This window comes from Octodon degus, unplaced genomic scaffold, assembly GCF_000260255.1.
Source record: "Octodon degus isolate 3935 unplaced genomic scaffold, OctDeg1.0 scaffold00037, whole genome shotgun sequence".
Classification (NCBI taxonomy): Eukaryota; Metazoa; Chordata; class Mammalia; order Rodentia; family Octodontidae; genus Octodon; species Octodon degus.
This window is the reverse complement of record NW_004524613.1, coordinates 12,059,381-12,085,691: the sequence shown is the minus strand read 5'-3', so window position 1 is coordinate 12,085,691 and position 26,311 is coordinate 12,059,381. Positions and strand designations below refer to the sequence as shown.

At 39.4% G+C, this 26,311-nt stretch overlaps 1 protein-coding gene across 1 annotated transcript in view; it reads right to left on the bottom strand.

Annotated features, from left to right (window-relative positions):
- Nucleotides 1–2,751: 2,751 nt before the first annotated feature.
- Nucleotides 2,752–26,311, bottom strand: part of Top1 (DNA topoisomerase I) — a 118,617-nt gene continuing 95,057 nt past the window's right edge. Inside the window, exons 10-21 of the mRNA XM_004630909.3 lie at nt 23,801–23,922; nt 22,769–22,891; nt 20,343–20,530; nt 19,955–20,099; nt 13,058–13,201; nt 11,762–11,947; nt 10,836–10,904; nt 10,168–10,282; nt 8,715–8,842; nt 5,628–5,722; nt 5,238–5,387; nt 2,752–4,029 (exon numbers count right to left, since the gene is read on the bottom strand). Of these exons, the coding sequence (XP_004630966.1) occupies nt 3,927–4,029; nt 5,238–5,387; nt 5,628–5,722; nt 8,715–8,842; nt 10,168–10,282; nt 10,836–10,904; nt 11,762–11,947; nt 13,058–13,201; nt 19,955–20,099; nt 20,343–20,530; nt 22,769–22,891; nt 23,801–23,922 (1,568 nt within the window). The 3' untranslated portion in view covers nt 2,752–3,926. The remainder of the gene's footprint in view (nt 4,030–5,237; nt 5,388–5,627; nt 5,723–8,714; nt 8,843–10,167; nt 10,283–10,835; nt 10,905–11,761; nt 11,948–13,057; nt 13,202–19,954; nt 20,100–20,342; nt 20,531–22,768; nt 22,892–23,800; nt 23,923–26,311) is intronic.

Below are 26,311 nucleotides of genomic sequence, written 5' to 3'. Positions count from 1 at the left end.
TTTGCAAGACTGAAATATACGACTTGTTTCAGAAGAAAATTTTAAAAATTATTTTTCCAGTAGGTGAAATGCCGATAGTATATACAGAAGTAGGAATTGATTTCAGAGTTGGTGATTTCCTGGGTATAGGAATGAGACAGGAGACAAGGATGGGGCAGCGGACCACATGGATGCAGTGCCTTTCACTCTGTCCCAACACGCTCCAGAGTGCAGAGCCTGAGTTCTGTTGGGAAAGTGCTGAGGTTCTGGTTCCTGTGCACAAACCATGCAGAGATGTAGTTGGCAGTGTGTCTGGAGCTCAGGAGGGCCTGGGCAGAGACAGGGACAGAATCCCACAGGTGGGACTGGAATCAGCCAGGACAAGTGAGACCACAGCACCTAAGGGCTTAATATTAAGAGGTAACTCAGCAGCAGCCATAATCGTACCAGTGAAAGCAGGACTGGGTGATGTGATGACAAGAGTTGCTTTTGGAAGGGAGGGGTCACAGCATATATCATTCCTTTGGCATAAAATGTCCAGGAAAGACAAATTTAAAAGAGACTAGGCTGTGTGCAGGAATGATTAACTGTTGACACAAGGGACCTTCCTGGGGTGTCCTTGGCAACCTGTATGAGAGAGGTAGTACTGAACACAGAATAAAGCCATCATTTGTTTAGAGCAAGATTGCAGCAAGGTATTTTTAACCTGTGTGGTGCTGGCAGGGTGCAGGCCCGAAACTGACTTGTGGTGACAGATGCATGTCAATAGTTATGGATTATTTGCAAAATTCACTTCAATAGGAGTAAAGGAGAGGTCAACAGCATCTAGTGCCAACAGTGGCCTAAACTAGACACAGAATGAAGAGCCCACATTCTGGGCTTGGTCACTTACAGCCCTCTATGACTATAGTCAGAACACAGGAAGACACTGGAGCAGAAATGACAGAAACAGTTGTGGTAGGTGAGGAATGGCTGGTGATGACTCATGGCAGGTGTGTGAGATGAAGAGGAAGAGGTGGCAGCTGGAAGGGCTACAGATCCTGGCCTTTTGTTTTTCATGGTCCTGGGGGTTGAACTCAGATTCCTCATATTGAGCTACATCCCCAACCCTTTTCACTTTTTGATTCTCTTCTATCAGCCTCCCAGAGAACTGGGATTATAGGCATGTACCACCATACCCAGCTCCTTCAGTACCCCCTACTTCTTTTAAGGTGGCACAGGCCCAAGGTGGAATGAGTAAAATCCTGCTGCCCAGATGTGAAGGGGTGGGGGAGCAAATGAAATTAAGGCAGCACCCAGATGTCTAGGACATGGAAACTGCCCCCTACCCCCAGCAGCATGGAAAGGCTTGACAGGTTTTCTCAGGACCTGCCTGTCTGGCCTCAGACACCTCTGGGTGATTGGGGGGGGGGAGGGACAGGCAGGCTTCCACCCTACGCTTCTTTTAGCTGGTAGGTCTAGCCCATCTCTACCTGTTTAGCCTCTCCCCTCATCTCATAGCCATGTCAGCTGCTCATTCTCTGGTGGCATTCTCACATCATAGCTGTCTTGACCACCATTGAGTTGCCAAGTTTGTCCTCAGAAGACTTGCAGGAGCAGGTCCTTGGCAGGTACTACTTCCCTTGTAACTCCACTTCTAGTCATAGACATTGCTTTGTCCTAGTTGTGTCTCAAGGTCCTGCTTGAGTCCCAAATCTGAGGTAAAGTTTGTGTTTTTTTTTTGAGATATGGTCTTCAATTCATGGCCATCCTTTTTCCTCAGCCTCCCAAATGCTGGGAATTACAGGCATGTGCCACCATTACTTGGCTGGAGGTCACACAGCCATCAGCCATATTCTTGCCAGTTTGGTACCTGATGAATCTGTTGCTGTTCAACAATCCATGTCCAGCCACCTCAGCACCACACAAGTGAAAAATATATGGCTGCAATTTCCTGTTCCAAAGAAACAATCGCTCTGTAACTTCCTTTATTCTGTGTTGAATGCTGCCTCCCCCTCAGTGACCAATGAATACAGGTTGCCAAGGATGCCCCCAGTGTTCTGTGGTGGGCTCAGCACCAACCCTGCTTCCAGCCTCAAAAAAAAAAAAAACCATTAAAGAGATCACCTGAAGTGTATCTGCAAGCTAATGGGGGATAACCCAGAGCTCTTTCCTTGATGACTTATTGAGGCCATCCTGCTCATTTGACCTGGAGACCTCAACTTTCATGGACTTCTAGACTATCTAGGATGAGAGGAAAATTTCTTTGTGGGGAATGAAATGGTTATAGGCCACACCTTCTTTCATCCATCCAGTCAATGCAAGAAGTCTTCGTAGCACCTGGGAAAGGCTTCTGGGATCTAGTGCTCCAAAAGGCTCAGTTCCTTTAATTCTTTCTATCCTGATTGTAGGCTGTAGTCACATAAGCAAACCCCAAAAAACTACCTTCTGTTTTGGGCTGACATGACAGAGATCCAAAAATCTGCCTCCCAAATATACTTGGCTTTATTTGCTCAAATATTAACCTATATTAGGTTTCAGAAACAGTTCTCCCATCACACCTGTTCTTGTGAATTTCCTTCCCCCCATCATTTTCTGGGCCTGTCCTTATCCAAGGATGTAAATTTGTATCTGCTTTTCACCCTACATCCGCCACAGTAGGAGAAATGCACCCCCTTCTAAGTGTGGCTCAGTTCTATCACTTCTGAGGAGGGACCCACCCTTCCTAACCCAGGCGGTCAGACCACATCACACAGTAAGTCCTATGTTATTGGTAACAAATACTCAGACATGAAAGTTGCCAGTAAGTTGTAGGAATTTATTTTAAATAACCTACAGTTGATTAAAAGGGAATTCATGATAAAAATAGAAGATACTTGAGGAAAGATGTGGGAAATGGACTCTGCACACACTAAACTAACAATGCTTCTAAAACTAATGATTATAGCAAAAAATGTTTTCACATTAAAATTCTGCTTTTTATGTTTTTTCCCATTTTTTACACAATTACAAAAGAAAAAAATAAAAGCCCTAAAATCTTGATTTTTTTTTTCCTTTGTTGGGCCAAATACTCATTTTCCTCTAAATTTATTGACCTGTGGAACTTTTCATACAATAAAATCTTTCAAGTGAAAGACTGAGGTTTGAAAAAAACATGGATATCTTAAAGGGTACAGAGAATGCTCCGAACAAAGAATGATGGGAAAATGGTTTCAGTCATTATTTCATTATCCTTAGAGACTCACTCACCCTTCATCCCTCCCCAACCCCACTTTACACGATCTTTAAGATCAAGAAAAAGGTTTAAATATTTTAAAATAATTAAAAATAAAAATTCACATTTAAAAAGGAACACTCAAGTCAGGAAATATTTTCCCATCATGCTTTTCTGTGAACAGGTGTCTGAACCAAAACACTGCCAATGTCACAACTGCTTCAAGTCTAATGAAAACTGATTCCCATGACAATAGAGTGACGACTCTAACAGGTGCGCTGGGTTTTTGTTCTACTTAGTTTTAAATTCCTGAAACGGGGGGAGGGGGAGTTGAGGAATTTGTTTCTATTAAAATATAGACGTTATTGCAAAACCCTAACTCTAAAAATGCACCAATATAATCGGACTTCGCATACAGTAGCTAAGAGAATCCAAACACTTCAGTGAAACAGTGAATTTGCCTGGCAAAACGCTGACAAATCCCCATCCACTTGCCCCATTGAAAATAAAAAAAAAATTCAAAACAAATCATACAGCTAGAATTTTGATATCTGAAATATTTTTAAATAAGTTGTCCATAGGACAACTGGCTCAGCTCTCCCTTATAATATCTCCAGGTTTATCTTTTCGCAAAGATGTTGGTTAAGACTTGCTGCCTCTCTCCCTCAGGCACGAGGGCAAGTGAGGCTCACAGTTTATCCATCTTCCCCAAATCACACTGTTCTTTTCACAAAACCCTGCCCCTTCAGACTGGCTAAAACTCGTAGTCCTCATCAGCCATGTCGATGGCCCAGGCAAACTTCTCCCGCTGAGTTTTGTTGAAAATTTTTTCAATCGGGACTCCCCACTTCTTGCACCTGCAAACAGAGAGAAAAAAGGATTAGTGACTCAGCCTTGGCCTAGATCAGAGGTATGGACTGGGGTGTGCTGCCTTCTTTACGTCTGTCTGGTGAGGATGAGAATGGTGCAACAGCTAGGCTCCTGGGGCACTGTTACCAATTCATTTAATTGGGCTACCCATCTCTAAAGTGCTGCTACACCTGTATAAAATGAGAAACATGAAAATGCAGGCAGAGATGTTAACTATGTCCTGTAGGTAGAGAAAGGTAAAGCTGAAATTTTAACCCATGCAGTTTGGCTCCAAAGCCCCTAATTTTAAGCATTGTACCTAAGAGTTAACCCAAGAACACCTGGCGCACCAGGGCCCTTAAGTGATGTACAAATCTTTTGCTCTTAACTCTTACATCAAAGACACAGCGGAGGGGAGCTGCTGACCCAAAGGTAACCATTTCGGCATGATAATACCACTTAGGCCTTGTATTCAACAGCTGTAGCCAAAGAAACTACTGGGGGGGGGGGGGGGGCTGGTGAGATCAGCAGGCTAAATCCCCTGCTTAGCAAGCTTAGGCAAGGGACGACACCAGCCCCAGCCCCAGCCCCAGCCCCAGCCCCAGCCCCAGCCCCAGGGTGAGCTGAGCTGGCCACAGAATCTGGGCTAATGGCATATGTCTATAATCCCAGTACTGGGGAGACTGAAAACAGAAGGATCACTAAGTCTGAGCTGCGTAGTGAGACCCTGTAACAACCAAATACATTAAAACAATAAAACCCAACAACTACTTGTTTGGGAATGTCTGAGCACACATGAGGCAGACTGAAACAGCCCAGGAGTGGCGGATACACATGCGTAATAATATATGTGCCTTTGTTAAAAGACCACTCTATCTCTGTGTAGGGTGCTCAAGTCTATATTGTCACTTTTTTTCCTCTCTCGTTCTACTTTTTTCCCCTTCATTTGTGAAAATTTCATTGAGAGGTTCAGTATAGATGAATGGGTTCTTCCATTTTTTCAATCCCAGCTTATCAAAATATAAACATACTCAAAAGGCAATAAAACAGGAATGAATCACTAAGACCATCTAGGGTATTCCACTGCATTTGCAGACAAGGGTCAGCAACCACAGCGTAAGTGTCCAGCTTAGGAAGGGCACATGGAGGCCAACAACAATGCCCTCCCCTACCTTTCTCAAATCATCAAAAGGAGCTCTGGGGGCTCAATACTTACCAAGCCACTGTGATCCTAGGGTCTAGATAATTGAGTTTGGAGGTTCCTAAAGCAACTTGCTTATTCTCCTCACGGTCTGTAGCCTGAACTTCTAGCTTCATCAGCTGCTCCTCGAGTCTCTGCACAGCTTTCTTCTTGGACTCTACTACCCTAAAAGAATGGCAGTCAGTAAAGAAAAAAAAACAAACAAAACCTCACTTCTGGACAAAAGTACACCGCAACTGTACTGTGCCTCTTAGAGGTAGTGAAGCTCTAAGAGGCCTAGGTAGAGATGTCCAAAAAACCAATCAGATACCTTAGAACAGCTAGGAGACCAAAGCCTCTGAGCAATGTACAAACTTTTTCCTCTTAACCAACATCCCCTGACTTTACACAATACCAGATACATACTTCTTGGTCTTTGCATCCTTCATGACTTTGGCATCAGCTTTAGCACTTTTCAGGTCCCTCCGAGCATCTGCTAGCTGATCCTTCTTGGCATCAATCTAGAAGAACAGTAAAGTCAGGAAAAAAATCAATCAAAGAGATAACAGGAGGGCTACATCAAAGATGGAGAAACCTAGAAGTCACCTCCAGCAGGAGGCTACTTCTCTTTGTGAGTTGCTGGCTAAAAACACAAACCAGTATTTTCATCAATACACAAAGGCGATATAGTGTGACTGCTGGATTTAGCTGCTATTTATTCACTTATAGTCTTCAATGAAATGAAGGTTCTATGAAGGCAATAATCTGAGCATGGGTGCCAATCTTTCAATAAAATACCATGGTGTTAACTTGCTGAGAGAAAGGCTCATATGAGAGATGTTTAATAACTAGATCCTATGACAGATTTTAGTCTTTTTTTCCTAAGGATACTGCAGAATAAATTCCTGAGGAGCCCAAGGGTGGGCATATGTATTTACAAAGCAAGTCTAGGTCATTCTTCACATTCTGCCAGTTGTCTGGGAAGAAATCACCAGCTTAAGAAAAAAATGCACTGATAAGACTACCTAAGAAACAATAACACATAGTGTGGCCTGGCTTTTGTTCTTGAGAGAAATCTGAAGAGTTAAGGAAATCTTGTGGAACCTATATCCATAAAGGAAGAGACAGGTAGTTCCATCCTTTCAGGTTGGAACTCTTGAACACCACTGGAAAAATGTCTGTTCCTCTTTGGGATGCTGCTTACAGACAGCAGTATGTAATGCTATGGAGCTAAAGTTCCAACCAGTGAGTACAAGTGGCTGGGGGCAGAATACCATCCCTGTGGTCACCTTGCTGACCTATGAGGTCAAGAGAACCTCCCAGAGTAAATAACATGCTTGACTCACACACACTGGGCTGCCGCTGAACCTAGAATTTTTTGTTAGATACACATACAGTCCAAGGATAGTAACAGAGGCCACCATTGTAAAGGAATCATTAAATATTTTTTACTATGAGTGGCTTACTTCCAATATCTATGTTGTCCAAAGCCAAGCTGAAGGAACTGATTCTATACACAAAAGCATCACAGTTGCCACCAGCCAGATTCTTAGGCTAGAAATGCAGCAAACCACAATCTTTTAACCATTTCTGTGAATGCTAAATTGGCAGGCTATGTCAAGTTCTCTTAGAGTATCAAAGATGCTATTGATTCATTTGGCAAATGTGCATGTGTTTGCTTTGTGGGCACATAGGAGAGGGTTCCAGGGCTTGGAGGGCTCGTCTGGCAGGCAGCCTGGGCTGCCCAAACAGTGGTTCCAGACTATGAACAACAAAAGAACTCCTCATACTCCAGGGAAGGTCTTCTAAATTAGGTAAACAGCACCTATATATTCATGCTTTTATTTCTGACTTAACATGATAGCATTAGGAAGGTAAGCAGCACCAAATGATTCCATTTAAAACAGTGGTAGCAAAGGAGAGCTGCTAGTTCCTTGCTTGGTAACCATATCAACCAAGGACTAGGGAAGTCTATAACTGCATATTCATTCACTGTGGACATGTACATCCTTTCAGGCAGGCAACATCTGTAGCATAAACTATAACCGGTATGAGTCTTTGGACCCAGACATACTACTGCTAGGTATTTACTTTGACAACTATCTCAACAGAAAGAGAACACTCTGGACCTGAAAATGTGTATGTAAATCTCACTCCATACACTTGTTTTTGGGAGACATGGCCTCAATATGTAGCTCAGGCTTGCCTAAAATAACACCACAGGCTGGCCTTAAGCTTGTAGTGATCTTCTCCAGCCTCTCAAATGCTGAGAATGTAGCCGTGTGCACCACACCTAGCTCCACAGCAATTCTTAAACTCTAGTAGTCCAGGTAGTACAGAGAATTACATAAACTTGAACAGAAAAAATAACTCTATTCTCATTGATTTCTAGTTGACATTGAGTATTTCTTATGAATTGGAGGCAACAAACAACACTAACATCAATATTTGTAATAATTAATTACAGTAATCATTAGAACCACCTTAAGACCGTTTTTGCAGTGCTAAAAAGCAAACCCAGGACCTCGTACATGTTAGCCAAGTGATCCACCACTGAACTACGCTGACCTCACATTTAGTACGTACATCTATCCTTAAAATCTAATAGTTGTATTTCAATAATTGTTTTCCCTTGTAACCTTGTATATTTGTTCTATAGTGAATTATCTTCAAATTCTCATCATGTATTAGCAAATTAGGACAGGTGAATTAGCCACTGATCAGACAGAAAATGCTCATCAGACTCAGAGGAGGACATGACACTTGAAAGGAAAATGGTATCATCTTGTTCGCGTAAGTCTCTCTCCCTCTAGGGCATAACTTTGACACACAATCAAAATTAAACAGATGTTTGATGATGAATTATATACAAATATGATTATCTTTTCAAACTTACAACAGTTTGGGCTGGTGAGATGGCTCAGTGGTCTAAAGCACCTACTTAGAACAAGCTTAGCAAAGCACAGGGACCGCAGTTCAATCCCCAGCACCACAAGCCAGCCAGCCCTGCCCCCTGGTGGGCTGAGCTGGCCACACACACACATACACACACAAATAAAAAAATAAAAAATAAAAAAATAAGTAAAATTTACAACAGTTTAACTTGGAAATAGCTGCCTCTGTCTCTCTCTTCCTCCTGCAAGCTTTGGGGATCAAACAGGGTCTCACGCAGGCTAGATGAGTACTCAACCACTGAGCTAGCTCTAGAAGAAGTATTTCTGGAATGTGGCAGCAAGACTCCCTATACAACTTTGTATAGTCCACTTTTCTTGTGTACAATAATGATAAGAATTAGAACTGAAATTAGTACTTCGAAATCGAAAGTGGTCAGTGCTAAACTTCTGCCCACAGCATTAAGACTTGCAGAACAATGAGTACCCGTAATATTCCTAAGTATCATACTGTCTCCATTTGTTTATCTTTTGCTCCAGAGCAGATTAAGATTGGCCTGCTGATATCCTGGCCTAAAAGACTCGATTACAAAAGCCTCTCATTTTAAATATCTGCCCATACCTTAGATTGCAAGTTCATCATAGACTTCTCAAAAGTTTTTGGCGGTGCCCTCTGATGGTTACAAAGGATTGCAACAGCTCGATTGGCGCGGTTGTAAGAGAGAATCTTTGCTGGGATGTTCTCATCCGCTGGAAATAAACACAACAGTAAGAGAGTCAGTCTGTACAGTAGATCAAAGGCATATACGAAGTATCTTCCTTAGTGGTTTATATCTTGGTTGCACTGAGATGATCAAGTTTCTCCCAAGACACAGAGTCAGAGGAATATAAAGTTTGCCACAAGGTCAAAATTTAGTCCAAGTTATAATAAAAAGACAGCAGAAAGGAAGTACTTCTATGTAAGCCTAACCAGAATAAATTCCTACCAGAAGAGGAATCCTATTATTTATTTAGGCATCTCAATGTTGCCTAGGTGAGCTCCAAATTTCTGGGATCAAGTGCTTTTACTGCTTCATCTCCCAAGTAGCTAGGACTGCGAGCACACATCATCGTGCACAGTTGCAGTACATAATGATTACATTCATTGTGAGGAACTGTACACATATACATCTCAATTCTTTTCTTCCCCTTCACTCACACCCCCCTTTTTGGCAAGCACCAGATTCATTTATTTCTTTTAAGTCCTTATCAATTTGATTCTACAATTAACAACCAGACTAATGACCCAAATACATATAAAATGTCTGAAGCAATTATACTGTATCAAGGTACACTTTTTTTTTCTTTTGGCAGAACCAGGGATTGAACTCAGGCGCTCACGCTCGCCAGGCAAGCATTTATTCTACTGAGCTATCTCCCTGGCCCCCCAAGGTACACTTTTAGATACATTGTTCATACTGGATTATAATAGCTTTTCTTTCTCTTTGTTCTACTTATATGGTGTGGCATTATTTATTCCACCCTAGACATACCCATCTCTGGCTTATTTGGCTGATATTCTAAGACCACATGACATATTTATAGAGAGTGAAAATTTATTAGTGACTAGATTCGGGGGGGGGGAATCTATAAATCTTGATATGTTCTGTAGCTAGTGTTTGGAAAATTACTTGTATTAGGGGTAGGGAGGAGACAGAAACCTTAGGAAAAGGATTTGCTCCCATTAATTTTTTTGGGTAACCATGGCAACTTTTAACAGAACATCACAGTATTATGTCTTCACCCTGGGAGCTGTTAAATAACATATATACAGAACACAAAATGCAGGCATTTTCAAAGCAGATGGACTGTTCCTGTCAGCATTTCATGAAATCAATCTAGAAGTTAGGGTAGGAATGAGAGAATAGCACAGAACTTATGTTATACAGCTAAGCCTGAACTATCTGCTAGAGGCCTAGAGGGAAAAATTTCAGTCACAATGGTAGACAGAAAAGTGGAACTAATGTAAGATTTATCCAAGGAACATCACTGGCACCATCAGCAGGTGTGGCCTTATGTGGCCAAACAGTACTTACGGGCTGTGAGTTCTTTTAGCTGCTGCTGTAGCGTGATGGAGGCATTGTATGTACGAAACACCTTGGCGGTCAAGCCCTCCATGAGATCCTGAAGGTGCTTATTTAGAATACCAGTCTGGAGGACACAGAGCAACAGTAAAGTCACGGGAACTGAAGTAAGAGCCACTTGTCAGGCAGACACTTGAATCACTGAGTGCTACCCCCTCTGGCCAAGTCCTAGGAATCAGCTGCATCAGTTATGGTCACAATCTTGTCAAGTTTACAGGCTTTCAAGTGAGGAGTTAGGAAGAGGGAAGATAATTCCAGAATATAGGGGTTCATGATACCTCCCTATACAGTACAATCTGAAACAAGACAGTAAAACAAATTTGTCCTGCCATAGCCACAGGGGAAAATTTTGCTTTCTATCTTAAGTGGCAAGGTATTCAGCCAACGGAAGGCTTCACAGGAGGTGGGAGAATAAAGGGGAGAGTTGTTTGCTCCAAGCCTTAAGGCATTCATGGATTCACTGTGTGCCCTGAGGGAGTACAAGAAAGAATTCCACAGGAGAGGCTTAGCTAAAGGGAGAGCCTAAGCTACCACCTGGCAGCCCTCTCCTTTTTTTTAAAAGTTGATGAGGTTGTGCTTAACTGTTGCTTCAGCTAAGCCAGTATGCTTTGTCCACTCACATTAAGTCTATCAAACAGATCATCCTCAGGCTGCTTGTTTTCCATAAATAACTGCAAATTCTTAAAAACCTAAAAGAAATAAGTGAAGTCCAATTATTACTATTCTTTTCAAACCCCTTAAAAATAATTTCAAATTTATAAAAACTCAGAAAAGATATAAGCAACACCCATACATCCTTTAACAGATTGTTTCTATATTTGTATTTATGTTTCATGCATAATTATCTGTCCTAAGGCATTTTTTTTTTTTTTTTTTGTAATTACATTATTGCCCTTTAGCCCTAAACATTTCAGTGTCTGTCTCCTAAAAACAGAAACACTCCTTTACATGTACACACATTTACACTGAAACACATACTGTTACCCACTGGGCTGGTTACTAAGGCTGCATACCCATGATGGTGCACCTCTTAGAGCTTTCAATGATACAAACAGCCCATCACAGCATGCATGCCATAGGTTCACCACTGCTGCTATACTGTGTAAGTCAGCAAAATACTTCAGGAAAGATTAGGTTGAAGATATAAAGCTGTAGCTCCCTCTACAGTCATGGATTTGAGAACTAAAGAAGTTTAATCAGAAGTTGGTGTGAGGTTGTACAACACATGCAAGGCGATAATGTGCAACATGACCAAGGAATGTTCTGATATAGTTAAATCATTAAAACAATGTGATCAGGTTCAATCTCACACTGAACTTGCTGTAGTGAACTTGCTCTCTATAGCAGGCTCTTTGCCCCTCATTCTGAGGAAGGTAGTACAAGTTGAGGGACAGGGAATGAAAGAAAGGTAAATAGCATACCAAACAATATTCCTCCCCCTCTTATGCCATTTTTGCAAAATGCCAAGGACACAAAAAGCACTCAGCTAGTGCTTGAATACATAAATAAAAAACTAAGACATGGAACAGAGGACACATTAACGTACTCGTTTTTCCACTGGGACCTTGTTGTAGTATCTAATGGAGTCCTTCCCAAGGAAATCAAACTCAACCACATATTCCTGACCATCCAATTCTGGGTGCAGGTTGATATGCTCCACACGAAGTGAACAGCAACCTACGGTATCTGCTGTTTCTCCTTCCTCCTTCTCATTTCCTGCTCTCAGAGCAAGCTGCCCAGAAACAAAAAAAAAAAAAAAAAGAAAGAAAGAACATGAATTCATATGATCTTTTAACAGAAGACTCCTAATTCTCTTTGGGGAAAAAATGCTAGTCTGCTTAGCCTGAAAAGTAGATTCTGTGGTGTCAATACTTCAAGGATAAATCCAAGCTTTTTCTCTACTCCATTCTTCAAAAATGGGGATGGAAGAAAGAATGTAGTTGGTGATAAACTCGTGATTTAACCTTTTTTGGGGGGTGGGCTGGTGTTGTTTTAATGTATTTGGTACAAGGTCTCACTACATAGCTCGGACTCCTAGTGATCCTCCTGTCTTCAGCCTCCTCAGCGTTGGTATTACAGGTGTGCGATACCATGCCTGGTTCTCAGTGGCTGAGACTCAGCACAATTGGGGGCAGGGCTGGCATGACATGTGGTACACAGGATTGAACCCCGGTCTCTGTGTTTACCTAAACAGGCACTTAGTCTGCTGAGGTATCTCATCAGCCCTTAATTTAACCAATTTTATGGGTCATAACTTTTTTCTAAACTCAGATATAAGAAATGAGAATCACTGCTAGAAGTAACACTAAGTACTGAAGAGCTGGCCAAATAGCTCAGCTGATTAAAGCGGCCAGGGGTTCAATTCCTGGGCCTGCCGTGCTGGCCCCACCCCCAGGTATGCAATTGAGACTGGGGATGGTGGAGCTTGCCTGTAACCCCAGCTCTTGGGAGGCTGTAAACAGGCTGATCACTACAAGTCCAATCTAGTAGTGAGACCCTGACTACCCTATAGACCCTTCCCTACAAATACATAAAGAAAAAAACCACTAAATACTAATTTGTGTAACTTTTGATTCAGACAAATTCCTATATTTAGTTGTGATATAAAATAAATTTCTTGTGAGTTATAGTCAAAAAAGTTTAAAAATACGTTTTCAACACATTCAGACTTATGTGAATCCTATCTGGCAGACCCCAAACAGCAGCACACAATGTAGATTCCTATCTGTATCAGTTTCCCCATCCCCATCTCCCAGTACTTGACACAGGACCTAGGGCAGAACAAACTGCCTACATCTGTTACACTAAAAGTTAACCAATGTTGACAGGAAGCTGGTCCTACCTTGTCAATGAAATATAATGCTACAGCTCTCTGTCGGACTTTCATCTCTTTGGACTTCCAGTCTTCTCGATACTGGTTTCGGATCTTGTCCACACACTTCTTCAACCGCCGGGCAGTCTCATATTTCTGCCAGTCTTTCTCACCCTGCAAAGACCCAACCCCAAAAGAAGACTACTTAGTCATGGGAGAGTCAGAGTTCAAATATTTAAGAGCAGGAGCTGAGTTTAATTAAGGCTGAAAAAGCAGATAACTGAAGAAAAAGTCTAGGACATTTAACATGGTGAGAATACATCCTGTCCTTTTTCGTTATCAAGCACAAGTAGCTCCAGTCCACTAGCTAAGAAGGCTTTTGTCTTTCATTCTATGAAATGCTCATGTTTTTAGGAAAAGACCATAGGGCATGTTTTAAAAACTGACTTCTGTCAACACAAAGGTATAAACATCCACATTCCTTAATCAGCACAACTTGCTACCCAATCTGTGACACAACAGCAGTTTTCAGCTAGTTCTGACTTCCATTAAATTTCAACCTGGAACTGTCAAAGCAGTGGAACCAAAGACAACACGCAATTACCAAGAAACACACTGATTTGCAGAACAGCTGTAATTATTCATCATTTTGTAACTTAGGCATTTTAAAGTGTACTTTGATTAGATTGAGGGCAGATTTTTGTAAAATAAATTTTAACAAACTTTTCGTATAAGGTTTAAAAATTGATTCTGAAGCCAATGAAGGATTACTAAAACGTGTGACAAGACTAGAAACTAAACAACAGAGAAAAGCGAAAAGAATAGAAAACCATGTTGAGTGAAAAGAGATTTGGACTCATGTTAGCTGAGAAAGACAAGGAACGAGGTAAAGAAAAAAACCTTGTGTCCTACAGAGGATTTCAGGGTGTATTACAAAAGACACAAAACATAATATGACATGAACACAAAAGTTCAGGGGACATTTTTCTGGTTTTGTTTCTGGGGACAGGGTAGCTCTATAGTTAGGCTGGCCAAGAACTCTGTGTTCCAGGGTTGGCCTTGAACTTGTGAGACTTCTGGCTCCAGCCTCCTGAATCCTAGAGTTACAAGTGTGTGAAACAGCACCTGGCTCAGGAAAGGACTTTAAGAACCTAAGAACTTCTGACTCCCTGACCTTGTAACAAAGGACAGTTGTGATGATTTCTGATCAGATATACCTATTTTTCACCTATGACATGGATGCACACAAGCTCCTTGAGACCTAAGAACTGTGGTCAAGTTAAGCAGCCTCTGTATAGAGGGCAAGAAATGTACACTTCTAGATTGTAACAAGTGTGCAGAAATTATAGCTTATATGGACAGCTAAAGAATCATCACCCTTTTCCACAAACATGTCTATGAGACGTACATAGTTTGGTCACATAAACTAAAAGGTTCATAAACTATATGCTTTTGTGGGTGACTTTGCAGTCAGTAATGCACAAGAAATAGCTGTCTTTATTTCTCACAAACCTGAAATTTAAGATTTAAGTACATTTTGACATTTAAGAGGGTGAAAGAGTATGAGAGGTCTTCAAATAGAAGTCAGGAGTGAGTATGACAACTAAGTTCTTATATGTTCATTCATAGAAGAAAACAAAAGCTGAAGGGTTCACGCAAGTACAGACCCTAGTCAGGGGTGACTTCACCCCAATATACACAAACCCACCAAAACTTGTCTCAAAGTTTGCCTTGGTTACATTTGCTCAACTCCTCAGGCACCAAAATGTTAACGAGGAGTAAGGAAAATAAGGTTTAGAAAAACCCAACAAGTCATTCATTCACCCATATAGGAGACCCACTACCACAGCTTTTCTTTATAGGGTTGGCTGGGTCTCTGGAACAAAGATCCAAGTTCTCTCAAATAAAGACAGTAGGATGGGCAGAAGCAGAAATTATCTTACCTAGGTCTATTAAAAGAAAGGTGGCCTCCTTTCTAAATAAATTTCTCTGTTCCTTTTAAGTAGCTCTGAACAGAGCCCAGATAGTAACAATGGACACAAACAACCCTTCTCTAGATTTTTCTGCCTCAGTCTCCCCAAATGCTGGGATTACAAGCCTGTGCAACCATGCCTAGCTCCAAACAGCTTGGTATATATGCCTATTTTTTATATGCCTATTTTAAGATACATTTGCACTATTTATTTGTTAGGTTCTTCATATATTCTGAATACAAATACTTTTTCAAATATCAGTAGTCCAAGTATAGTCTTCCAATACTTATCTTTAAAACCTTAAACTTTTATTCTGAATAATTGTTTTTAACTTTAAAACTTTCCATTGTAGGGGTTTATGGGTATGGTTTGAGAAGTTCTGGCAGTGCATACCTACACTCCCATTGAGATACAAAAATTTCTCTCATTTTAGAATAAAATTTTATAGCACCCAACCACTTATCCCTTAATCTGATTTCTATCACCATAAATTAGTTTTGCATAGTCTACAGCATTATATAAAAAGAATCATGCTGTATTGACGTGTGCAGCGACTTGTTCATCTATGACTATTTCACACTGTGTTTATTCTCATGCCACACATCCAGTTTTGAATTCTGCACTTGCCAGGGGTATGAGTACTTTGTAGAAGTGTTTTTGTGGAGATACACTCTCATTTCACTTGAGTAAAAACAACTAGAACTGGAATCAATATCTCATCATGACTTAAACCTTCACACCACCAATAAAGTTGAACACCCATGTGCTTTATTTATTGGCCATTCTCACGTAGTACCTTGTCCCAAGTTTTCTGTTCATTTTAATGGGGATGTATTTTGTATTATAGGATTACAAGAATTCATTTTGCAAATATTTTCATGTTATAAGTATAAATACCCAGTCTGTATCTTGAATATTTTCCTAATAGTGTCTTTTGTTGAACATAAGCTTTTACTATGAATAAAAACCACTTTTTCAATTGTCTGTTTTATTGTTAGTGCTTTCTGTGTTTGAAGAAATACCATCTAGGGTCATCTTATACCATAGTCACATCTAGAAACTTTTTAATGTTTCAACTTCCATAAAGTCTACCTTCATCTTCAATAAACTGATTTAAGAAAAAAAAAAACTGATTTAAGACTTTTTGCTACACTGGAGGGTGAACTTGAGGGCTTTACAATGAGTTACATCCCCTACCTCTATTTTTTTGACATAGGTTACTTAGGTGCTATTGCCCAGATAGGGCTTGAACTTGAAATCCTCCATTCTCAGCCGTTCAGAGGACTGGAGCGTGTATTACCACACCCATCTTATACTAAGAAGCCAGGCTCAGAATATAATACTTTTAAAAAATACATAATAGATCTCTTATGTGTATGTGTGTGTGCAAGAATGTGTGCATAGTGTAGGTACAAGAATGCCAATAGGTGCCTAAAACTGCAGGTAGTACTCTAACTCTATTGTTTTTGCTATACAAATATCCCTATGATAATACTTGATGCATAAATTAGGCATAATAAGAAAGTACCAACACTAACAAAACTGAACAGTTTATGATGAAATTGCCAGTATCAGAGCACTTTGAGGCCATTATTAAAGAAATTAAGCATTACTTAAACACAAACACTATGGTGGCTAACCACAGGTAACTGAAATGGTAGCCAGCTAACTGCAGAAAAGAGAAGACTACAGAGCAGGGAAATGGCTCAGTAGCACAAGTTCAATTCCCAGTATGGGGGTGTGTGTGTGGAGGGGGGTGGTAAAAGGGGAGGGAGAGGGAGAGTCACAGGGAGGGAGAGAGGGAAGGAGAAAAGGAGGAAGGGAAGGACAGAGAGAGAGGGAGGGAAGGACAGGGAGGAAGGAAGAGAGAAGACAGTATACTTGATATTGAGAATGTCTTAAATAGGAATGAATATAATGTCATAGTTCTACTCATAAAGTTAGGCTGGTCTGGAGAATCTTACTTTTATGGTCTTTTGTGTGCTCCTAGCTTATCTAGGATCTGAGTTTCCTTGGCTAAAATTATAGATTCCAGAAGACAAAATGTTTTTCTAATGCTGTTTTAGATTCTATGGGCACTGAGGTACAAGGTGAAAGAGAAAGGAGACGGAAACACTCATTCGTGTCTATGCAATGTTAATCATGGGCAGAAAAGCAAAACAAACCAGGATGAGTATGTACAAACAGATGTGAATGACTTCAACACCTACTGTAGCTCTCAAATATTTGCTGTAAACCAGGAAGTTGGCTTACAAGTTAGGATGAAAATAATTATTTCAGGTAAACAAAGTCAAGTATCTGCTACTGATCTTCACTAAATAAACATTAAAGATATTTCAATAAGAAAAGAATATCCAAACAGTAGGAGATAGAAGAAATAGTGACTTTATAAAAATTAATGAAATATATGACTGTAATCATTGCTGCATAGGGAAAGGGTGGGATTTTACGGATAACTGTATTTAAAAGTAAAATTTGGGCAAAAATAATATAAAGCTTAAGAACTGTAAATGAAAAAATTAAAACTATTTTTACTTATAGGCAATTTAAATGTTCACACAGAATCCAAAAAGTACTCACTTATAGAATAAAAGTTTAGCAACCCTGATCAACTCTGAGTAACTTCCAGTAGCCAAGAGTAAAAGAGCATTACTACTCCAGTAGAAAGCAACTGAAATAAAAAGACTCATGTGTATTACCTATAAAAACAGGAATGCCTCACTCTAGGAGGCTGAGGCAGGATGCCCAGAAGTTTGAGCCTAGTTTCAGTAACTTAGCAAGACCTTATTTCAAAATAAAAAGGAGCTGGGCGTATCATTCTGTGTAAAGGCCCTGGGTTCAATCCCTAGTAGTAGGAAAATAAAAAGGGTCCTAAGAAATAGGATTTTAAAATGTAAAAAACCTCTATTAGAGAAAAATAAAATCCTATTTGGAAGATACACTTACAGATATGAATTAATGGAGAGGTATTAGATGTTCATGGACTGGAAGACTCAGTGTCACACTCAGTTTTTCCTTTCCCTATTAATCTAAATTAAATTCAAATTTTGATAAACATTTCAACACTTTTCCTAGAATTGGGTAAACTTAACTTAAAATTAATGAAGGCTAGAAGTGTAGCTCAGCAGTTTGAGCATTTTCCTAGCATAGCATGGCCCTGTTTGGTAAGTAAATTAAGCAAAATTAATATGAAGCAGCAGAAAGCCAATTACAATGAAGACAATTTTGAATAATGACACCGATCCTACTCAAAAGTTACGCCTGCTACAGCTACAGTAGTTAACAGACAAATTAAACATAGAATGCAGAAATGCTTGGCATACATATAGGACTTTGATATATAATAAAGGATAACATAACCAAATAGTTCTAGAGACAATGGCTATTAATTTTGAAAAGTACAGTAGATCTCAATTTCATACCACACACACAAAATATATTCTAGTGGAACAAGAACCCAAATATAAAAGACAAAACTTTAGAAATGTAAGGTTATGGAAAAAAAATCTTACACATATTGTTATTATCGGGGGAGATACATATTTTTATATTTAAGTATCTCAGAACAATTTTGAAATACCTAGTAAAGAATCATGAAGAGATTATTTCTACCCCAATGCAGAAACATTTAATTCCAGCTTTGTTTTTCTCAGAGACTATAAAATATGTCTCTTAATAAGAGACAGGGCATGTTTTTAAAAAAGTACATCACAAGATAATAAAATTTCAAAACCAAAGCTGACTGAAATAAATAAGCTGTACAGTGATACTAATAACATCTTTTTTTTTTTTTTTTTTTAGCCGGGGATTAAACTCAGACCCCTGCGCTTGCCAGGGAAGCACTTATTCCACTGAGCCATCTCCCCGGCCCCAATAACATCTAATTAAAATTGGTAAAACAATATTACATTGTATTTAGGCACATAAATCTACCTGAAGAAAATTGAAATGTACCACCTTGGACTGAGCTAGTTTAAACACATTCTGTGTAAGAGAATGGAATAAACAAATGGAGAGAAGGAAAAGAAGGACATCACTCTTTAAGCCCTCTTTGTTAGAAGGCTTTACAAGTAAATTTCAAAAAGCAAAAAGTACGTTGAGAAAACTTCCCAAAACTATAGAAATCAGCACATGTATTGAATTCAGGTAACAGAATAGTATGTACAGGTTCTAGCCTTCCACATCTCAACACACATTAAGGCCCCTGAACCAAGATCCAGAGATTTACTCTCACTGTTCTGAATGTAAAATAGTCATAGTCTACAAAGAATGCATTCCTCAGCCATGTCTTTGTGACCTTTAGCTCTTTTAGGTTGCTCATATTTCCACAGTATAGCAGGAGAAGGAAGTCTGTGGGACTCCAAGACAGTTTCTGCTTTCAGTAATTATCAAGAAGAAATCATACAATAGGTATACAATACAGTTCATAGTGTACTTACTTGGGTTGCATTTTATCTCATTTAGTGCTGATAGAACTTACCTAGAAATGAGACTTTATAAAGCCAGAAGTATCTAAGACTACATTTTACCCTTTACTTCTGGATTCAGAGAAATTACATTTTCTTTCTCTGAGTCAAGAAAGATGAGGAAGAAAAGCTGCAGGAGAAACCAATATATGTTTACCACACTTTATCATTTTCTGACAGTAAGCAGGCACATGAAAACAGGAACTGCACCTGTCTTGTTTACCAACACATTTCCTAATACCTAACATACACTGTATCTGGTACATAGTAGGATCTTTGTGAATTATTAAATGAATAGTTATTACAGTGTTGAGCAAAAAACCCAATACATCTTAGGAAAGATATTTGATGTTAGCCAGAAAATTACTTGCTTTCTTCTAGTGAGAATTTTAAATTTGTCAAGAATTTAAATGGCAAGAACATTGTACTTCAACAGAAAGAGATTATCAGCCAGTAGTGACTGGCTGAAGCCCTTAGCTTTTCTTTACCTTGATTCGTGAACTAGGATTCAACATGATGTATTTAATGGAACCTTGGATATTCTCTGTCCAGGAGACCAGCCAAGTTACTTTGTTGTCATGCCTGACCTCTTTCCACTTATGTCCTGGAGGTGGGGAAGGAACCTTGGCATCTCTGTGGAAATATCCAAGTGGGAGGGAAGGGAAACAAGAAAGAAGAAGTGATTTTTCCTTCCTTAACCCCAAGTAGACCCATCTGCTATGTATGTATTTCCATAATTTGTCCTCACTAGTCAATGTAAAAAATATATGGAAATACAAGGTTGTTCCTAAATGTCTCCTTTCCAGGCAGCCCTCTGTATGTAGGAGATAGTACTCACAGTACTCCCTGTTCCTGCCTGAGGAGGGCTGTACTCACCTGCTGCAGTTTATGATGATATCCTCGGGCAGGATCCTCCGCTTCAGCATGCCCATCTTGGGGTGGTTGCCTCGGCCACGGAATAGCCCTGGGGGCTCTATCTTGAAGTTAGCAATCCTCTCTCTGTGGTTATCCATAATACAGAAACCATACTCTTTTAGTAATTTTTCATTTTCCTCTTTAATTTTCTGGAATACAGCAAAGAAGTACTCAAAATAGATCAAAACTGTTCTGTACTTAGCTATTTTTTACATTTCATATGAGAGAACAGATCAACAATCATCACCAAGTGAATTCAGAGACAGAAAACCGCTAGTGGATTTTCCCAATTTACATAAAACAAAATCCCTCACAAGATCTATCTAGAAAAATTGACTCCAGCTAGATTCAAAGTGAATTTTTATATATTAAAGGATATTTTCTTCCCCACTCCCAGGGCACACTGAGACTGCAATTGAGACTGGACATGGCCAGCGCCTATAATCCCAGTGCCTGGGAGGCTGAAAACAGGAAGATCCCTACGAGTCTGATCTACGTAGGAGACCTTATACTAAATACGTGTTTTTTTGGTTTTTTTTTTTTAAAGGATGTTTTCTTATGGATGTTATCTGAGTATTTCTAACTGTAGCTTTAAAATTTCACACCATTGCTATAATTAGTATAAAACAGACTGATGAAGAGTTTCTGAAAAAGAACAGCTCTAGAACTATTAAACTGAACATTTCACATGGGTTTTTAAAGCTGTGTTTGACTTTTTCCTAGGTATATGAATATTTACACACCTCATACTTAGTGATCTTTGCTATACCAAGAAAAAGGTGGGAGGGTATTTTCAGCTTCCTCATTCTCTATCAACTCTTCCCCATCTTACACATGTTAATGTGATGACTAAATCCTGCTAATCTGTGGGTGGAATCAACTCAAAATTTGTTGGTCACTGGTGCCTTGGACTAGAGCTCTATCAAGATAATGTTTAGAAGCATTTCTATATCTGGATTACTATTTTCTAAGAACAACACTCTGAAGTGGTCTTTAAATTTAAAAGCATGCCATAAATAACACATTAAATTTCACTAGTTTGGAAAACCATGAATAAGAATAACCTGAGACTAAAAAGTCTGACAGTTATTCTCACAATAACTCAGTTCACATTTTATTTTATTTTATTTTAATTTTTATTTTTTTTTAAATTTTATTTATTTATGTGTGTGTGTGTGTGTGTGTGTGGCCAGCTCAGCCCACCAGGGGGCGGGGCTGGCTGGCATGTGATGCCGGGGGATTGAACCGCGGTCCCCGTGCTTTGCTAAGCCTGTTCCAAGTAGGTGCTTCAGACCACGGAGCCATCTCACCAGCCCCTCAGTTCACATTTTAAAGTTTGGCCTGAAGCTTTTTTTTTTTTTGGTGCAGGGGCTCACTATGCAGCTTAAACTCGTAGTGATCCTCCTGTGTTCAGCCTCCCCAGTACTGGGATTACAGGCGCAACACAATGCATGGACTCAGTCTCCAGTTCAGTGTGTCCAAGGGGCGAGGCTGGCACGGTGCCAGGATCAAACTCCAGCCCGTGTGCTTGCCTAAGCAAGCACTTAGTCTCCTGAGCTATCTTGCCAGCCCTGTGAATGAAGTATTAAGTAGCCTAAATTATGTAAGTGTGAGAGTTCTTTGGCCAGGCAGGATGGTACACATTCTGAACACTGAGGCAGGAGTGTCACGAGTTTGAGGCTAGCTCAATGAACCTGTGTCTCAAAAACCCAAAAAAGTTTCTTGAAATACTAAAAGTACAAGATACTGAAAAAATTCTATTCCTGATCAGGGGAAGGAAGGAAGCATCTTTTTAAAGTACATTAGTATTGAGGAACATTCAGTTTGCTTCAGCCAATACTCCATAAAAGCAGCCACAGTAGAGGAGATGGGTAACACAGTGAATGTGTGTTTGTGTTTCCATTAGAATTACTTACAAAAGCAGGCAGGCTGTGGAAAAATAATATGAGCTTCAGCAATGAGGATGGCCAAGACTGGGAGAAGGAGAAAACTAATTGTGGCTAGATTCCAGACTAAGAGATTCAAAGACTAGGGAGCTCCATGGCCAGTACTATTTCATCTCTCTTATCTCCCTGGCCCAAAGTCTTAGTATCCAATAGTCATTGTGGGACAAGTCTGTCCATCCTTAAATACTGTGTTAGTGGAGTTGTTAACTGATTTTTAGGTTAGTGAAATATCAGTTTCTCATAGTGAGCTACTGACCAAAGAAAGTACTTCTTCACAACTGTAAGTCTGAAGAACATCTAAACTTTACTAGTCTGCTATTCCTAAATCTTTAGTAAAGAACAATACAAAATTACTGACTCATGTCATAAGCATCAGGAAACACATCAAATGAATAATCACTATTCTGTAATTCTCTAGGGGTTTAGTAAATCCTATAGTACCAATTTTTCTTCCTTGCTCATCTGTTTTCGAGCTTCCGATTGGGCTTTGAAATACTGGCTCATCTGAGTAAAATCACATTTGCTTAGGTTGGTGATAGTATTCTTTTCTTCATTAGTCATTTCCTAGTCAAAAAAAAAAAAAAAAAGGGAGAGACAGAAGACAATAAACACACTAATAAAACCTCAGGTTTCCTTGCAATTATAGCAAAACACCGTTTCTTCAATCAAAAGTACATGGAAAGGTAAATCTAAATTTAAGTGGTCTTGTTCTTTAACAAAATATATTAACATAAAAATGTTTATACAACTTATCATTGACAAAAATTACTTTTAATGTAATCTCTTGGGTTCCTTGGCGAATTGCCACAAATCCCCATGGATACAATTACCAGTTTGAAAACCAATACAAATATGTATCAAGTATTTTAGATACAATATTATAAACTCGTCTCTTAGAAACATTATACATTTACTAAATCTGATTTTCAGAGCTAGCTCAGGAGGTTAAATTTTAGTTTACCCTTGCTCCACATTATTCAAATAGATTTTTAAAAACTCGCCTAGAATATATGATCTCATGAGCAGAAATTACATAAAGCAAATGAGCAAGAACCAAGACAGAATGAGATGGCAGATTAACATCTCTGTGAAACAACAGAGAGAAGGCAGTCTTACAGAGAAAACTTTCCTTTGTTCAACTGGAGTTGAGGTTTTCTGTTAGACTTAATCTGATGAACCCCTTCCTGTAGTGTTATGATAGCTGAGGGGAAAGATACAAGTATTCCTGTTGGATAGAAACTTCATATAATATAGTAACTTTTCCAAAACTGAGATTTGAACTCTGATCCCTGCACATACTAGGTAAGCACTTGACCACTGAGCTACATCCCTAGCCCTTAAACAACTTCTAATATAATAAAATTCATAAAATTGTATTTTATATCACAGATTTTATAAAACTATAGCTTATACTTGGTATTTGATTAAATATTTTTGCAAGTTATTACGATATTAACACATGGGCTACAATACCTTTCTCCAATCTTTAAAGAAATTTTTCCTAAATATTTCCTTAGTAGTATATTCATGATCGAGCATTTTTGCAAAGAATGTAGCTATTTCTTCTGCTTTGGGGCTCAGCTTCATGACTTTACCTAGAGGAAAAAGTGGTTCAAAAAAGTAAGATATACTATTGACATTCTAAGTATGAATATGGAGTGCTGGAGACCTATTTAGTGATAGGTTACTTTCCCAAGGCATACAAAAGTCTGGTGACACACAGTTAAAACAAAAACAATGAAGACAACATACTGATTTATATCTACTTGAATAAATTCTCCTTCTCTTCAGCAGATATTTACCTGGGTTATTGGAGACTATGCCAGTTAATTGTTCCCAGGTGCCTGCTCAGGACAGGGATGACCTGGGGAAGGCCCAGCCACTCTTCCTTTTCCTTTCAGCAAGCGGGGTCCTTTATACCTCTTCAATGGTTTTTAAAAATCAAATCCTCAGAGGGACTCCTGTCACTGCTAAGCTAAGCAGCTTCTGTTCAAGAGGGGAAGAAGGGATAGGGCAGGGAGTGGAAGAAAGGAATTGTGGGGAAAAGAAATAGGCATCTTTTTTCTTAAAAGTTAGGTGGGTGGAATATAAAATAAAAAAAAAAAAAATCCACAGCAGGGAAGCCCAGATTTCTCATATGAAAAGCCCAAGACCTTCCTACACATCAGAGGGTGGTCTGCAGGCCAAAAGCATCAGAACCATAATGGAGTTGAGTCAGAATTACAGCATTCTGGGTCTGGTTTTGGACCTAATGAATCAAATTGTACACTAGATTTAGAAACGCATGGCTCTGAAATATGGGTAGTATGGTGCTGCCTTTCAAGAACAGGATTCATCTACCAGGATGGCTGAGGTCCCTGGCAGCATACAAGCATTTCTGTAAAAACAGCTATATAAAACAGCCCTAATACTTCACAACAAAAGCAGTTAACTTATAAAGAAAATCTGGATGGGACCTTGTGTAAATTAAGAGAACAATAAAAGAAAAGTATAGTACTTGGGGGTTTAATCTACTTTCCAGAGAATACTTAAAAGCATTTTTTTTTATGATCAATTTCCACTTGTTTCTTTGAAAATCAAATTTTACAGCATGATCTAGAACCAAGCCATGCCATTAAGGGCATTTGGCTATTTTTTAAATGAGGTTAATTATGTAATTCCACTGCCTTAGATAGGTATAAATCAATGAAGGAATTCATTTCTTATAGAAACCTAAATTTAACCTAAAATCCATCCATTACAGAATTCATCAGACATTTCTTTTTTTTTTTTTTTTTTGTGGAACCAGGGATTGAACTCAGGCCCTTGCACTTGCCAGGCAAGCACTTATTCTACTGAGCCATCTCCCCCGCCCCAGACATTTCATCTCATGGTACTAGGAAAGCTATCATATTTAACAAGGAACGTAGTTAATATCTAACAAAATTGAAACCCCACATAGAAGCTTTTTGGAAGCCATAATTAAGAAGGCCAACAGATGGCGCAGCTTCCCTTTCGCAACTGCCCTCAAGCTTCTGCTTTGTATGGAAAACACTTTGGTGAAGGGAGATTAACTAGTTTTAGAGGTTTTTAATTCTTTTCTAAAACCCACACCCCAACTCGGACCTGAACCAGAGTTGCCAATAAAAACTGTAACATGCTTCCAAGTATAAACTGTAACACGCTTCCAAATATGAAGAAAAGCTATCACTTAAGAATAAAATTGGGCCGGTAAGATAGCTCAGTGGTCTAAAGCGCCTGCTAAGGCAAGCTTAGGCAAACACAGGGGACCGAGGTTTGATTCCAGGCACCATATGCCATGCCAGCCCCACCCTCAGGGTGGGCTGAGCCCCCTCCCAAAAGAAGAATAAAATTGATGAACTGTAACAAATGGCAAGAAAATGTGAAATGTTCTCCAGCATGTTTGATAAACCAAGTGTTAACAGTGTTTGAGAAAAAAAAAAAAAAAAAAAAGACTTTTGGAGCTATTTTACTGAATTCGTCCCCCAAAAGAAGCAATTGTAACTCTATGTTTTTCTAAAGGAGCTATAAAAAAATGAAATAACAGCTCCCTACAGCAGGGTAGGGGGAGGATGATGACTTGAAAGTTCCTGGCAATGGCAGTACTTTGTGGAAAAGGCAGAGCTCCAGGAAAAGGAAACTGCTGAGTCAGAGCTGAAACTGAAGGTCCTCAGAGGCAGCAATTCACTGTTTCAGCAAGCCCCGCCTCCTTGGCAGGTTCAAAGGAAATCTGAGAATTCTCTCTAGAGAGTGGGCAGCACTTATGTTTATCAGTTTGGACTATTAAATTAAGTACTCTTTGACTTACAGTGGAGTGGGAGTTTACACAGTCAAAGAGAAGAAACCCAAGGGAAGATCAAATGAAAAAAATGCTATAGTCCTGGAGCTGGAGCACTCATCAGGGAGAACTAAGCAATTACAGAGGAAAAGGACCATGGTGACTAGTCCTTAGCTTTCTATTTTGTAAAGTAAAAAAAAAAAAAA